The sequence below is a fragment of the Aotus nancymaae genome, unplaced genomic scaffold (assembly GCF_030222135.1).
Source record: "Aotus nancymaae isolate 86718 unplaced genomic scaffold, 86718_ANA_hifiasm-v0.15.2.pri h1tg000040l, whole genome shotgun sequence".
NCBI lineage: Eukaryota > Metazoa > Chordata > Mammalia > Primates > Aotidae > Aotus > Aotus nancymaae.
The window spans coordinates 83,478,695-83,496,088 of NW_026988454.1; the positions used below are offsets into that span (position 1 = coordinate 83,478,695).

The following is a 17,394-nucleotide window of genomic DNA, read 5'->3' on the forward strand; positions in this document are numbered from 1 at the left end:
ATAAAATACATTATAGTGACAGGCATCATTAGATCACCTCCACCCCTCCCCTCCGCAGTGATACAAAAGCACTTTCCTTTCTTAAAAAGTACACTTTAGGCTGCGTGTGGTGGCTCATGCCTTCATAATCCCAGCACTTTGGGAAGCAGAGGCAGGAGGATTACCTGAGGTTAGGAGTTTGAGACCAGCCTGGCCAACATGATGAAACCCCGTCTTTACTAAAAATACAAAAATTAGCTGGGCATGGTGGCACACGCCTGTAGTCCCAGCTACTCAGGAGGCTGAGGGAGGAGAATTGCTTGAGCCCAGGAGGTGGAAGTTGCAGTGAGCCGAGACTGCACCATTGCACTCCAGCCTGGGCAACAAGAATGAAACTCTGTCCCCAAAAACAAAAACAAAAACAAAAACAAAAAAACCCATACACTTAAAAAAGAACAGAACATGGAGAAGGGGAGCACTATCTAAATTTATCACTAATGTTTGGCAAACTAAATAATCCAAATACATACAAGGCAAAAAGTTTGTTAATTCTATATAGTGATTTCTAGAAGTACAAAATAGTTTCTCAAATTAAAAATTCCTCTATAAAAATTACTTGCTAATTTTTAATAATGAAACTGTCTACTTGAAAGTTCATGTGAAAAAGCTTGATAATATTTACCTCCGAGAGTAATGTCAATGCATGGACACTATATACAGAAGGAGTTATGTTTGCGGTTTCCATTGCAGGTGATAACATATCTATAAATAAGAGAAAATTAAAGATATGGCTAGTTCCCACAGAAAACAAGTTTTATATGTGTGTGTGTGTGTATATATATACATAGTTGCCATGGGAAAAGAGCTACTTGTTGGACACAAGGGATAAATTTGTGCTACTTACAGAACCAGCCAAAGTGATTTCTTAGTAAATATATGCCTACTTACAGATTATAAAACTAAATGTTTGACAGGAATACCTTCAACATCAGATTCCAAATTGGTTCCATCCACCATTATTTTGGGAGAAGGCTTAACTTCAAGATTTCGTCGCAGCCATGTTGTCTGTTCCAGAGAAGAACCAGCAATTGCACCAATTGCATCCACTATTTTGTGAGTTACATCCTGAAGAAATAAGGAAGAACAACTATATATGTACACACATGCACACTACTTATGAATTTCTGCAGTTTATATTTCTGATAATAGATATTTTACAAAAGACAGTGCTGATTTCCATAGAATGTTTGAGTTGAAAAAGCTTCACAGTTTATCTTATTTGACTCTCTCATTTTCAAATTGAGGGCACTGAGAAACAGTTTTGGCAACAGTTCTTAACTCAGACTGCCTTACCTGAAGGTCTCTTTGGTCTTTTTTATTTTCCAGACTAGGGTTTTTCATAATAAACTCATTCAGAACCCTAAAAGGGCCAAAGAGAAAACAGAAATGGGAAAGAGAAAATAATTTGATCTAATTTCTCACAATGAATAAGTGCCTTAGTGGTCTTGATTTCCATTTTAAATATTTAAAATGTATATACATATCCTATGACTCAACTGAAACACATAAACATATGTATAAAAAGACATTGTATAAGAATCCTCAAAGCAGTATTATTTGTAAGAGCCCCAAAGTGGAAGGAACCCAAATGTCCAGCAAGAGCAGAAAAGATAAATTGTGGAATGTGGCCAGGCGTGGTGGTGTATGCCTATAGTTCCAGCTACTTGGTAGGCTAAGACAGGAGAATTGCTTGAGGCCAAGGCTGCAGTGTGCAACATGCTGTGAATAACCCCTGCATTCTGGCCTGGGAAACTTCGCATAATCCCATATCAAAGAAAAAAACCACAAACTGCAGAAGGTTCATAAAAATACCAAACAACAACGGAAATAAATTATAGATATGTGAATTACACAAATGAATCTCATAAACATATGTTGAACAAAAGAAGCCAGACACAAAATATTTATAAATACTTATAGTTCAAAAGCAAGGCAAAATGCATCTGTGGTGTTAGAATAGTGGTTACATTTGGGGAAATAAAATAATAGTAATTGGCAGGGGTGCAGAGGGACACATGGTGTTTTATTTCTTAGTTTGGGTTTGTAATGTATAGTGGTATGTTGACTTTTTACAAACTTTTTATTTGTAGAGTTGTGTACTAATTCTTTGTATATTTTTCTACGTGTTTCACATATAAACAGAGAAATTTAAAAAATCTTAAATTGTAACAGAGAAATGATTTCTTACCATAACACATTAAAAATAGTTCACAAAGAAAATTTCCATTTTCTTTATTTGCTAAGAGTCTACTCAGTATTTACTGACATGATTTTTTAAAAGATAAATTATATGCACAGTTACTTCCAAACTAATATGTAAAATGAAACTAAAGAGCAACCTTCGTATCAATTTCTATTTTTTAACTAGGTGATTTTACAGGATCAGTAGAATGGTTGGCAAAAAGGTAAACTGACAATTTCAAAAAGAAATTAAGTTTCTAGTATAACTGAAAATATTCAACTTTCAACTTTTTGTTTTAACATTCAGAATATGCACATGTTGAAAAGGAAGAGGATCCTTCATTCCGAAAGAAAGAAAAGGCATGCGAGGAAACAGTAAAATCTTGTAGGGGAGCAGCTACAGATCACAACAAATGAACTTAATTTTTTAATGAAATTAGCCAACAGGGTTATTTGGTGATGATTCCAAGAACTGTACATACATTTGTTCTTTGAACCTTATGACAACTCGTGTGTAGCTGGGACTACAGGCATGTGTGACCACATCTGGCTAATTTTCAATTTTTTTGTAGAGACAGGGTCTCCCTATGTTGCCCAGGCTGGTCTTGAACTCCTGGGCTCAAGCAATCCTCTTGCCTCAGCATCCCAAAGTGCTGGGATTACAGGCAAGAGCCACTGCACCTGGCTTCTTTTCATGATCAAATATCCTCAAAGAAGAATCAACACTTACTTTCCCACACTAAGCATTTGCTCTTAACATGTGTGCTTACTACCTCTCCAAACCCTCTCTCCTATATCACCAGATAACTGGTGATTAGATAATTAGGATGCCTGTCGAGATTGTCAACAAACATAGCCTTTTATTGTCCCTCACCTTCCTAAACCTCTCTGAAGGTGTCAATCATGCCATCTTAATCTCCCTTTGCTTCTGGAACAACTAAATGCCTAGTTTTCTTCTACCTTTTTGATATTTCCCTTTCTATCTCCTTTGCTGGCCCTGTTTCCTTCTTTATCCTGCTCTTTCAATACTGTCAATAGTTGGAACCATCCTCACACCTCCCACTTGAAATAGAATTCCAAGTCTAGCCTCTTTCCCCTCTGATCTCTCCTCAAAAACCTGCCAGTCAAGGCTCTCCTCAAAAACCTGCAACCACTTCGACTCCCTTTCAAGACAAAATTCTTTAAAATTCAAGATCCTTCCCCATCTAGCTCCCATTTCCCTCTTCATCCAGTCTTATTTTCCACTATACCACTGCCTGTGCCCTGTTCTATTACCAAACCAAACAATGTACTTTGCTCCAGTATACTCTTCCCCTTCCTCTTTCAACAAAGGCTTTCTGCACCCGCCACCTCTATTCACTGAACAAGTATTTACTGGGGACCTATTAAGAATCAAGAATAATGGCAAGCAAAAAACAGAGACTGTGTATGGCATCACAGTACTTGCAGTCATAGGTGACTAGCATTTATCAGATAATCATATAAATCATTAAGATAAATCAGGGAACTCCAAGACAAAGAAAGAAAAACTTTCCCAGCTTGTTTAGGTTTGGGATCCAGCTCAAGTGTCCCTCCTCTATGAAGCTCCCCTTCAGACATGCTACATGATCCCTTCCCCTTTCCATCCCATACTCTCCACCACCACCAAAACTGCTGTTGTAACAGTTTTATGTTAGTGTATTTACATTCTGTATATGTATAAACATAAGAGTATTTCGTCTTCTCACCCTGCCCCTCACTCTTTAAAAAAAAACAAAAACAAAACAGGCCTTATACATCTAGTTTTGCATCTCAAAAACAGTGTGAAAAGGCAGAGAAATCACACTGTCACCTAAAACAGCTGTTATTAATACTGGACAGTAAGGACAATGAACATTATCCTTTTATTTGAAATAATATTTTTAAGTGAAATTGCTTACCCAAGTATAAGAAACTGCCCTGGAGCTGGAAGACTCAGCTGTATAGAGTCTTTCAGAAGTATCAACAGTGATGCCCAGCTATCCACCAAATTGGGCACTGGGATCCTGCAAGATAAATATAGTTTGTATATAACAAAAGCCACAACAAATTATAGTTTTCTACTAGTTTCTGGAACATCCCCTATATTTATAGACAATGATAGAACAAAATTCCTAAAAGCTTTACATTTTTACTAACATTAATAATGTATTTTATAAATTAATAAACCAACAGTTAAAATAGCACTAATAAATAAACATTAATAAATAAACCAACACAGTTAAAATACCAATGCAATTTCATTTTTCTTTTTTATTTCTTGTAATAGAGATGGAGTTTCACTATGTTACCCATGGTGGTCTCAAACTCCTGGGATCAAGTGATCCACCTGCCTTGGCTTCCAAAGTGCTGGGATTACAGGCATGAACCATTATGTCTAGCCCCAGTGCTTTTTCTTTTTTTTTTTTTTTTTGAGATGGAGTATCACTCTGTCCCAGGCTAGAGTGCAGTGGCAAGATCTTGGCTCACTGCAGCCTCTGCCTCCTTGGTTCAAGCAATTCTCCTGCCTCAGCCTCCTGAGTAGCTGGGACTACAGGTGTGGGTTGCCATGCTAGGCTAATTTTTGTATTTTCAGTACAGATGGGGTTTCACCAAGTTGGCCAGGATGGTCTTAATCTCCTGACCTCGTGATCCACCTACCTTGGTCTCCCAAAGTGCTGGGATTAAGGCATGAGCCACCAAGCCAGGCCTGCAATTTCTTAATCTGGAAATTATGCTATTGAAATCTCATTTATCACATGGAACCTCAAAAGTAAAATACAACTGCAATAATTCTCAGTATAACTACTGACATCACAGTCACCTACTTCCTAACCACCTAACCTGGTCTCTCCACTTCCCTCTTACATTAGTTCTTTTTCCTTCACCTTATAAGTAAGTCTCTACCTTATGTTATGGAGGGCTGCCAACTGAACATTAGTCTTTAACCTGCAAAAAGAATGAAGATTATCTTTGTTTCAGTCTGACCTTAGACCTAACACCTCTGTATATAAGTTCAGATTTTAGGCAGTCCTTGCTCTAGGTCACAACCAGTTTAAAATACGCTAAATAGCATGATCTTCTAATGCTAGTCACAGATTACAAATGGACACTGAGTTTGGTGATTAAAATGAATTATCCTATAAAGGAAGATTAAGAGTCAGGTTCTTAAGTAAGAAGTTACAAAAACTCAAATCATAACTTCTGTTCATAGGTCAGTTAAATGCAAAATGGAGTATGATAGCAAGAAGATAATTTTCATTTTTGTTTTTGAGACAGAGTTTCACTCTGTCACCCAGGCTGCAGTGCAACGGCACTATTTTTCATTTTTGTTTTTGAGACAGAGTTTCACTCTGTCACCCAGGCTGGAGTGCAACGGCACGATTTCGGCTCACCGCAACCTCTGTCTCCCAGGTTCAAGCAACTATCCTGTCTCAGCTTCCCGAGTAGCTGCGACTACAGTTGCATGCCACCATGGCAAGCTAATTTTTGTATTTTTAGTAGAGACGGGGTTTCACCAGGCTGGTCTCAAACTCCTGACCTCAAGTGATCCACCCACCTCAGCCTCCCAAAGTTCTGAGATTACAGGCGTGAGCCATGGCGCCCCGCCTGCAAGAAGGTATTTTCACATCGTCATTCCTAATATTAAAAAGCAGAATGAATTACTGTATGTTCACCTATACCAAAATAATGGGTTCAGTGGCAATATGCATAGTTTCGAGAGTAGGTTCAGCTTTTCATTTATATTTAAATGATTTTTATCACAATTCAGTGTTTTACTCTCTAGGAATCTTCAATATCCTTAGGTCTTTAGGTTTGTAGAATATACATGGCTGGGTCACTAAGATACTCATGACTTGTATTAATATACCCATAAATAATGTTTCTCTGTTTCTAACAACATAGTAAGGAGAGATCATTATCAGTAATCTTACCTTTGAATATAAGCATAGAAAAACTGAAGCATGCAGACTTCCAAAGAAAGATGTTTCTATAAACAAAAGAAATCAATTTTATAGTGAAGAATACTGCCTTTGCCTTTTCATTGTTGCAACTACTCTGTATTTTACTGCCAATTTTTAATTTAAAAACTTAACAGAAAACAAAATCATAAATTTTTCATTAATGAGCCATGTACCTCTCTTCCACTCAGTAGGAAAAATTTGTAACACAAGAGCTATTTTAAAAGTTGAAAATAGATGGTAGGAATGGAAAGATTGTCAATTTTTCCCTCCATACCACTCACTTTTAAATGATTCATGTACTCTATAAGTATCAACACTATCTTAGGTAGCTTATGCTTGGTGCTGTCAGAATTAGGTTGAGATTTTTAATGAAACGTGTATTTAAGTCTTTACTTATTACACATATCTGTTCAATTAGTGTAGTTCAAATTTGTGATCAATTCCTAACAGCTTCAAATATAGCCACTAAATTAAAGACAGTGTTGAGTGTAATATATAGTAAAACACCTGCCCCTGGAAATTACTAAGAGGTCAGAGAATGATAATGATGTCCACTGACGTTTACCAATTTGTTCTTTTTTAGACCCAACTATTTCCTTGAAGGTTTGCTGTTTTACCACACAAAGAAAAATCAAGTGTTTAATAGATTCAGAATTTAATAAGGGGACACAGGTTGGTGGGGCAGAGGGTGTATTAGCTCTAATTTGTTTTCATATCCATCATGTGTAGCCCAATGTCTGGCACAAACAGGTACTCAAAATACAAACTAAAAATCCTATGACAAATGCCCCAGTTTTTATTAAAAACTTAAAAAGAACACTGGCTATTCACACACACCTTATTCCGTTTGGATTCAAGATAAAAGGAAAACACAATTCAACATTTTCAGATACACATAATAATTCATTAAAGGATGTGATTAGGTCTATTTTGGCTTGTCTCAAAGTATCATGTCTGGAGTTGGTATATACTTTCTGAGAAAATATGACCTCTTGGTATTACTTGAACAAAGAGCAGAAAAAGTAGAAAAGTCCATAATATTCCTAATTTGTAGACTTTTATTTCTGCATAGAGACAAAACAACATTATGTGCAGAGACTATGTCATTCATAGTGTAGCCCTTGCAGAGCACATTATACATGTTCAAGAAATAACATTGAATAGAACTAAGGTTATAGCAAAATTTGGGGGAGTTCACAGAATTAAGAGATTCATTCAGAAAAGCAAGCAATAAGGAAGCTGTGAGAAATGACAACAACTAAGGAAAGCTGACCTTGAGCTCTGGCTTATGTTCTTTAAGTGACCAGAAAAATCTCCCCTGAGAATTTAGTCATATGGTTGCTGACTGCCTTTGATGTACATATGAAGATACGAGCAGTTAATGGCTCTTCACTGGCTACTGAAGAATCAGAAAAGCAAGTCCCTACAAATATTGATAATTGTTTTGATTGAAGCAGTGTGAGACACACAGGCAGTCATCTCTGCAATCTGTACTATAATGAAAGGACATTACTGTAAAAAAAAAAAATCTTACTTACCAGCATCATTTCTGAAACAGAATTGTAAACACATGTGAAGAAGAGTTTTTTCTTACCTTGTCCTTGGCTATGGCTGGTGGCTGTTTTAAAACTTCTTTTACAGTCTGGATAACAGTTTCTGCTCTCATGACACTGATTGAACGAACCAGTTCCACTAATAAAAGCTGTTCTTCACTGGCTGCAGGAATGACCTAGGTAATACATCATTGTATTTATGTATATTTGCATATAAGTCTTTTAGGGGAAGTTACAGAATTAAGAGAATATTTTGTGACCTTTTTAAAAATTTATTTTTATTTATTTCACGGTCGCCCAGGCTGGAATGCAGTGGCGTGATCTCAGCTCACTGCAATCTCTGCCTCCTGGGTTCAAGTGATTATTCTTCCTCAGCTTCCTGAGTAGCTGGGACTATAGGCGCATGCCACCATGCCTGGCTAAATTTTGTATTTTTTGGTAGAGATGGAATTTCACCATATTGGCCAGGCTGGTCTTGAACTCCTGACCTCATGATCCACCCACCTCAGCCTCCCAAAGTGCTGGGATTACAGGCATGAGCTACTGCACCAGGCTTTTTTTTTTTTTTTTAATTGTATTTGGGCTCTGGGGTACATGTGCAAGTCCTGCATCCTGCAGGATTGTTGCATAGGTACATACATGCCATGTGGTTTGCTGTCTCCATCCTCCCCCACCACTGCCTACATCAGGCAGTTCTCCAGGGTTATCCCTCCCCCTCCTCCCCGGCACCCCCACTGTGCCCCCCTCCCCTCCTCTTCAACCTCCCACCTAGCTGTGTGAGTGCTGTTCCCTTCCCTGTGCCCAAGTGTTCTCGTTGTTCATCATGGCCTATGAGTGAAAACATTCTGATGATAGGGTGTCGATTTTAGATCTTTCCTCGCTTCTCGTGGGCATTTATTGCTATAAATTTCCCTCTAGACACTGCTTTAAATGTGTCCCATAGGATCTGGTATGTTGTGTCTTCATTCTCGTTGGTTTCAAAGAATGTTTTTATTTCTGCCTTCGTTTCACTGTTTATCCATTGGTCACTCAGGAGCAAGTTGTTCCGTTTCCATGTGATTGTTCGATTTTGAGAGTTTTTCTTAATCCTGAGTTCTAATTTGATTGTGCTGCGGTCTGAGAGACTGTTATGATTTCTGTTCTTCTGAATTTGCTGAGGAGTGATTTACTTCCAATTATGTGGTCAATTTTGGAGTAAGTGCAATGTGGTGCTGAGAAGAATGTGTATTCTGTGGATTTGGGGTGGAGTGTCCTGTAAATGTCTATTAGGTCTGCTTGATCCAAATCTGCGTTCAAGTCCTGGATATCCTTGTTGACTTTCTGTCTCGTTGATCTGTCCAATATTGTCAGTGGAGTGTTAAAGTCTCCCACTATTATTATGTGAGAGTCTAAGTCTCTTTGTAGGTCTTTAAGAACTTGCTTTATGTATCTCTGTGTTCCTGCACTGGGTGCACAAATATTTAGGATAGTTAGCTCTTCTTATTGCATTGATCCTTTTACCATTATATAATGCCCTTCTTTGTCTCGTCTGATCTTTGTTGGCTTAAAGTTCATTTTATCAGAGACTAGGACTACTACCCCTGCTTTTTTTTTTTTCCTCTCCATTTGCTTGGTATATCTTCCATCCTTTTATCTTGAGTCTATGTGAGTCTCTGCATGTGAGATGGGTCTCCTGAGTACAGCACACCGATGGGTCTTGTCTTTTTATCCAGTTTGCCAGTCTGTGTCTTTTGACTGGGCTGTTTAGGCCATGTATATTCAACGTTAATATTGTTATGTTTGAATTTGATCCTGCCATCTTGTTGCTGGCTGGTTGTTTTGCCCATTAATTGATGTGGCTCCTTCATTGCATCATTATTCTTTACCATTTGGTACGTTTTTGCAGTGGCTGGTACCGGTTATTCCTTTCCCTGTTTAGTACTTCCTTCAGTAGCTCCTGTAAAGCAGGTCTTGTAGCAACGAAATCTCTCAGCAATTGCTTGTCCGTAAAGGATTTTATTTCTCCTTCACTTACAAAGCTTAGTTTGGCCAGATATGAAATTCTGGGTTCAAAGTTCTTTTCTTTAAGCATGTTGAATATCGGCCCCCACTCCCTTCTAGCTTGCAGGATTTCTGCTGAGAGTTCTGCTGTGAGTCTGATGGTCTTTCCTTTGTGGGTGACTCGACCTTTCTCTCTGGCTGCCCTTAGCATTTTTTCCTTCATTTCAACCATGGTGAATCTGACAACTATGTGCCTTGGGGTTGCTCTTGAGGAATATCTTTGTGGTGTTCTCTGTATTTCCTGGATTTGAATGTTGGCCTGCCTTGTTAGGTTGGGAAAGTTCTCTTGGATAATATCTTGAAGATGGTTTTCCAACTTGGATTCATTCTCCCCATCACATTCAGGTATGCCGATCAAGTGTAGATTAGGGGTTTTCACATAATCCCACAGTTCCTGGAGGCTTTGTTCATTTCTTTTCATTCTTTTTTCTCTAATCTTGCCTTCTCATTTTATTTCATTGATTTGATCTTCTGTCTCTGATATCTTTTCTTTTGCTTGACTATTCGGCTGCTGAAACTTGTGTATGCCTCAAGTAGTTCTCGTGCTGTGTTTTTCAGCTCCATCAAGTCATTTATGTTCTTCTCTAAGCTGGTTATTCTAGTTAGCATTTCATCTAACCCTTTTTCAACGTTCTTAGTTTCTTCGCATTGGGTTAGAACATGGTCGTTTAACTCAGAGAAGTTTGTTATTACCCACCTTCTGAAGCCTGCTTCTGTCAATTCATCAGATTCATTCTCTATCTTTTTTTGTTCCCTTGATGGTGAGGAGTTGTGATCCCTGAGAGGAGAAGAGGTGTTCTGTTCTTTGGTGGTTTCATCCTTTTTGTGCTGGTTTTTTTCCATCTTCGTCGATTTATCTCCCTTTAATCTTTGAAGTTGGTGATTTCAGGAGGAGTCTCTGCACAGATGGTTATTTTTCTATTGAGGTTGGTGCTGTATCTTTTTTGGCTTGTAGAGGACATTGCTGGGCTCCCTCAGGTTCAGTCAGGTTGTTGGGTGGGTGGTTCTTCCCTGGAGCTTGTTTGCAGGTGAGATTGGCACCACATTCCCAATGGTGTCTCTCCCAGAGCTCAATCTTCCTGGTTGGGGTCAAGCTGGTGTATTTGCTGTCAACCTCTCTAGCGAGGGTTTCAGTCTGAGTTCTGTGGGGGTGAGGCCTGCCGGCCTTATGGCCTATTTCCCTGCTTTCAACTCTGCCTCCCTCTGTGGGATGGTCCATCCCGCTGGCATTACTCCAAACTCCTGCCCAGATCCCTGTGACAACTTGCCAAGCCCAGTGGTAGCCACTGCTCAGATTTGCATCGACTACCCATGGTGTCCCACCATCTGGCAGGGCCCCTCTGGACCCTGGGTTGCAGGAGGGATGAGGCAAGCATAGGATCTGAAACGGTGCACTGAGGGGGTTAAGTCCCCCAACCCTCCGAGCTGGCTGCACATTTCAGGTGGGGACGCACCCACCCCGTCTTGATTTGCCCCCCGGGCGGCTCTTGCCCTGCAGCTCCTTCCCTGGGCCTATTTTCAGAGCCCTATCTGTCCCACAGAAAAGAACCCAGCACCTCGTTTGGAACTGTGAAGTCCTCCAGCCCTCTGCGTCTCATTCACTGGGAGCTGTGTTTCAGAGCTGGCTTCTCTTGGCCATCTTGGCCCGCACAGGCTTTTTAAAATTTTTTTTAAATAGAGATGAGGTCTTGCTATTTTGCCCAAGTTGGTCTTAAACTCCTGCGCTCAGAGTGATCCTCCTGCCATAGCTGCCCTCAAAGTGTTAGGATTACAGGTGTCAGCCACTGCACCCAGTCCTGGCCTCTATTTAATATAAAGACCTCTTCAAGTCCCTTGACTACTTTAGGCAAATTTTACTTTTATTTAGATATATATACATATATTTTTGAGACAGGGTCTTGCTGTCATCAAGGCTGGAGTGCAGTGGCTCAATTACAGTTTACTGCAGCCTCAACCTCTTGGGTTTAAGTGATCCTCCTGCTTCAGCTTCCTGAGTAGCTGAGACCACAGGCATGCTACCATGCCCAACTAATTTTTTAATTATTTGTGGAGACAGGGTCTCCCTAAGTTGCCCAGGCTCAAATTTTTTTTCTAATCAATACAGGTACATCCTCTCAAAAAACTAAAACAGAACAATGAGCTTTGTAAGAAAAAACACTATTTTCCTATATCTCTTACCACGCTCCAAAGTAACCATGCTCAACTCTTTAAGTTCTTTTCCATTTTGTTTAAATAACATACACTGCCATTTTTCCTATTTCCTGATTTTATTTTCAATTTTAGATATTATCTATTCATTACTTATTTTAGAAGACAAAGATGTAGCTCTCTTACACTTTTCTACCTATCCTCCCAACATTGTTATATCATATTTTTATTTAAATCCATATCCAGTGTTCACATGATTACGTGTGGCTGCACTGTGTATTGTACTAGCATTGGTTTTACAGCACAACTTTTTGTTTTTCCTAGAGCTAATAAACTGCTTTTTTCGTTTGCTTCATTTTCTCTGTACCTATCAAAAATTCGTCCCTAAATGCTTCAACTGTAAATCTCTAATTACATATTCAAATACTTCAGATAATTAATAATGTATGATTTCCTCCCTCTCTTCTCTTTTTTCCTGGAGACATGTCTGTTAGATGTCTTTTTATTCTACCCTGGGTTGCTACTCTCTAGGTTTGCTACAGAGTGTCACCTCGGTATCTCTCCTGTTACCATTATCCCAGAGATTTCCCTTGCTCTCTCTTCTGTGTAGGAACCCTTGTTTCTTGGATCCCCTGTCTTCTTCATTCTTGGTTTATTCCTCCTCTGGTGGAGTTAAATCTTCCAGTAGCTGAGAAAAAGGGAACTGATGGCAATTTTCTGTTGTTGTTGTTGTTGAGACATTGCATAGCTGAAAATGTTTTGAGTGACAGTTTGGCTGGAGATAGAATTATGGGTTGAAACTGGCTTCCAATCAATATTCCCAATGTTGCTGTTAACAAATCTCATCTTCATTCTTTTGAGTGTGAGCAGTGTTCTTTCTTTAGATTTTAGGATCTTTTCATCGCCAGTGCTCTGAAATAATATGCTAATCTTTGCACACATCACTTTTCACAGTGCTAGAGACAATCTGGAAACATATTTACTTCATTCCTGAGGAATTTTATTGTATTGTTTCTTTGCATTTTTCTCCTGTTTTTAAATTCTGCAGAAAGATACTGGGTCTCTACTATCACTCCTCTAATATTCTTATCTCTTTCTCCTATTTTCCATATCTTTAAATTTATATTCTACTTTTGGTATGTATCCACTTTCTGTTCCAACCTTCCTACAAACATTGTTTTGTTTCTGCTGTAGAATTTTTAATCTCCATGAAAAATTTTAATTTTTGGAATGGTCTTTCCTATGATCTCCCTTTCTATTTCACAGTCTCACTCACTGAAGGACATTATTATTATTTACATTTTCTTCTGTTATCTGCATTGTTTGACTTTTTAAAATCTAGATGTTTCAGTCTTTGTCTATCACATTAGAGACTTTCTTGATGAGACTGGTAATCCTTGGCTCCCCATTTCTATTTAAATATGAGGAATAATATTACAGCTAATATTTGTGAGTGATTATTAAGTACCAGGCATTGCTCTATGTGAATTACATGTTATCAGCTATAATATACCTGATAATCCTTCTGCCTCACCTCTGAGTAGCTAGGTCTACAGGCACATGCCACCACACTTGGCTAATTTTTTAAAAATTTTTTTGTAGAGACAGCGTCTCATGAGGTCTTGAATTCCAGGCCTCAAGCAATCCTCCCACCTTGGCCTCCCAAAGTGCTAGGAGCTGTGAGTCACTGTGCCTGGCTTCAACATGCCATGTTAAATCACATGTCCTTAGGATTTCAATTTTCAACGTGAGTGATACCTACTACTGAATCTTCACATGCAAAATAATGTAATAGGGTGTGAATGTTTATTTTGATTACTTTAGAAATGTAATGTGAAATCAAAACAAAATCATATTTTTTAAATAAATGTAAGTTATATAATTTAGGTGGAAAAATCATATTTTTAAAATAAATGTAAGTTATATAATAGCCTTATTATTCTAATGTGCCATTATTTATTTCCAATATAGAGCATTTCTCTTGAGCTTTGAAACTCAAAGCAACAAAATTCACACACATAAGACCAACAGCAAAGTGAGACCTCATCTCTACCAAAAAAGTAAAAAAAAAAAGAAAAAAAAATTGTGAATTATATTCAGAAACATGAACTATTCGAACTATCACATAATAAAAAACATAGTCAAGATGAAAACTTTTCTCTATATCCTTGCTTTGTACCCGAAATGACTAGCACTTTAAAAACATACTGTACCATATTACCATTTCTACTTAGTTTTAGTATCATACTAAATTTTTTTTCACATATCTTTTATATTTGACCTCAAATTTTATTTTTATTTATTTATTTATTTATTTATTTATTTATTTATTTATTTATTTATTTATTTGAGACGGAATCTCACTCTGTTACCCAGGCTGCAGTGCAGTGGCGCAATCTCAGCTCACCACAACCTCTGCCTCCCAGGTTGAAGCGATTCTCCTGCCTCAGCCTCTTGAGTAGCTACAGGTGCGTGCCACCATGCCCGGCTAATTTTTGTATTTTTAGTAGAGACGGGGTTTCATTATGTTGGCCACGCTGGTCTCAAACTCTTGATCTCATAATCTGCCCACCTCGGTCTCCCAAAGTGCTGGGATTACAGGTGTGAGCCACTGTGCACGGTCTTGACCTCAAATTTTAATCAATACTTAAACAAATTAAGGCAATAATTTATCTAACCCCGTTGAAAAACTTTCGTTTTATACTCCAATCTACCCCAGCCCCACTGCAATGCATACAGAGGTGAAAATTAGCATGTACTCATCAAATGCAGAAACAAAAAGTGCCAAATGTCTAAATACATACCTTAGTCCTGGTGGTTGTTTTATTCTGTTTTCTTTCATTCCACACAAATGCAATGGCAGCCATAAAGTGAACACCATGATTCATTGAAATGGGGCCCAACAATTCAAGAATCTGTTGTCTCAAGTTCTAAAACAATTTGAAGTAAATGAAAGTGAAATTAAAAACAATGAAAACATTCACCACTAGACTGCATTTTTAGTTTCTTTGAAATAATATAGTTCTTATAGGTTTTACTACCTAAATAATATGAGAGGAACCTTTAATAACATTAAGAGCTACACTATGACTATAATTCTAAAAGAAAAACAAATCCTATAAAATGACGGCTACCAATCTGCCAAATACAAGTCTATTCACTGTGAAAAGATACTAGAAAAACACAACATAGGAAATTCGACTAAGTTTGATATAGAGTACTTTAAAAAAAGGTGAGGCATTCTATAATTATACAACACTTTATGTTTTATTTAAGTAAAACAAAACCTAAAAAGTATAGTTTAATCCAAGCATCAAAACTTAGATTAAATGTTCTAATGGTTCCCGTTCTTATCCTTCTCCCAATTCCGTATGTGTTCCCATGGATCCTAAATCCAGGTAGTCTGGTTCAGGAGTAAAATTAGGCTATTGAAGGATGTCAGTTTGACAACTCAACATGGCAAAGCATTTGGAAAATATCAGAGTGCAAGGAAGAAAAAAAAATTTAAAAATAATTAATCCTATCATCCTGAGATAATTACTGATAAAATGTAAACTTTCTTTATTCCTTTTTCTGCAGATTTACTTTTTACATAATTGAAAACATGTTATTTGTTCAATTATGTAACATCCCTGTTTCATTGAGCTTTTGAGCCCTTCTCCATCCGATAAGAATTCTTCAAAACCATGATTATTATTGCCTGTTTAATGAAACACCAAAAGGATAATTTCAACATTCCCTAATTTCTCTTCTTCTGCCATTGAATAATACTATAACGAACACTTTATATATATATCTTTGCATAATTTCTATTACCTTAGAATTAATTCCTAAAGTAGATTACTAGGTCAAAGACTATGAAACCTTTAAAGCTCTCTGTACAGATTGCTAAATTGTTTTCCAGGAGGGCTTTGCATATTAAAATGTCAACTTAAAATGTCCTAAAAAAAGGAACAAAGTATGAATAAACCTTAAATCACCTGAAAGAAGCTAGACACAAAAGACCAAATATTGTTATCATTCCATTTATATGAACTTTTTCAAAAAGAGCAAATCAATATATGGAGAAAACAGATTACTGGTTGATTAGGATTAGGAATGGGAAGAGGAAGTGGAAATGGCCACAAAGAATCTTTGTGGTAAAAGACATATTCAAAAATTTACAGAGTTCACAACTCTGTAAATTTACTTTAAAAAATTAAAGAATTATATACTTAAAAATGGGCTAATTCTGTGATATGTCATCCATAGCCTAAGAAAAATGTTAAAAATTATTTGATAATTACTTCATCTATGCAGGTTCCTATAAATACTACACAAATTATTCATATATTCTGAATATAATCTTTGGGAAGGTTCTCAAACAGACTCTTAAGCTCTACAGATAAATATTAATTGTCTAACCTTTGTAGCTCCAAGATTAATAGTGGTAACAGATGCAGATGCAGCAATAGTCATCTTTTCTGAAGAATCGGCTTGATGCAGTATGCTCCAAAGCAATGTCACAGAGGACATGATCATATGAAGGATTGAGAGGATTCCACTGCGTGCTTCAAACAAGTGTTTCTGGTCTACACTGACCAAAAGCTATTAACAGTGGAGGAAAAAAAATATATACTATTACTTACTGAGATTTACAAATGGAAATTCATTAGACCTCATAGTCTTTCAAAAGGAGTCAAATATATGTACAGTCTTACTTGGTGATACTGTGTAGTTGGATCCAACAAACAGTAATGAATAATGGCTGTAATCCCTTCCAAAAGAGTAAGAATCATATCTGGTGGAATAATTGATGCCATCCACAGAGGCCTGAAATAAAGTTCATTCACTTAAATCTAAGTTTTATAATAGCATAGTTCATATTTTATCACTAGTACATACAATGTGTCAGGCACATAGTAAATGTGCAATAAATACTAGATTAATAAGTGGCTAAAAGAATAAATCAGAGGCTTTTACTACTGCATCTATAAAATAAGTGAGTTGGACTAAATGTACTAGAGTTCTTTTGGCTACAGAACTCTATACAAAATAAACAAATAATGGCCAGTGAATCTCTAGCTATAATAAATGGCTAAAAGAATAAATCAGAGGCTTTTACTACTGCATCTATAAAATAAGTGAGTTGGACTAAATGTACTAGAGTTCATTTGGCTACAGAACTCTATACAAAATAAACAAATAATGGCCAGTGAATCTCTAGCTATTGGGAAATGGGAGGCATATTAACATTAAACAATACAGGCAGTTTTCTTATTATTTTACATGTAGAAACTGAGGTTACTCTAAAGAAAAATAAGACATCAGTCTACTTGAACTAATTTTTCAGACTTCATTTTGAGCATGGAGACTCATCAAATTTGCCTCTAAACCATGAAAATCCAAAACGAGAAATAAAATTGCATGGAAAAGATTTATAAATTTAAATTATTTTCAGTCTGAAATGTATTTGCACTTAGATAAAATAC

The 17,394-nt window shown here is 37.2% G+C and overlaps 1 protein-coding gene across 9 annotated transcripts in view; it reads right to left on the bottom strand.

The window, feature by feature from the left end:
* The window catches only part of DOP1A (DOP1 leucine zipper like protein A), a 100,607-nt gene that overhangs the window by 15,630 nt on the left and 67,583 nt on the right, over nt 1–17,394 (bottom strand). For all 9 annotated transcript variants that reach the window (XM_064360885.1, XM_064360884.1, XM_064360888.1 and 6 more), the window contains 9 exons: nt 16,624–16,735; nt 16,328–16,510; nt 14,728–14,853; nt 7,777–7,911; nt 6,153–6,208; nt 4,140–4,244; nt 1,333–1,399; nt 960–1,104; nt 662–741 (listed from right to left, as the gene is read on the bottom strand). In XM_064360885.1, the coding sequence (XP_064216955.1) occupies nt 662–741; nt 960–1,104; nt 1,333–1,399; nt 4,140–4,244; nt 6,153–6,208; nt 7,777–7,911; nt 14,728–14,853; nt 16,328–16,510; nt 16,624–16,735 (1,009 nt within the window). The remainder of the gene's footprint in view (nt 1–661; nt 742–959; nt 1,105–1,332; nt 1,400–4,139; nt 4,245–6,152; nt 6,209–7,776; nt 7,912–14,727; nt 14,854–16,327; nt 16,511–16,623; nt 16,736–17,394) is intronic.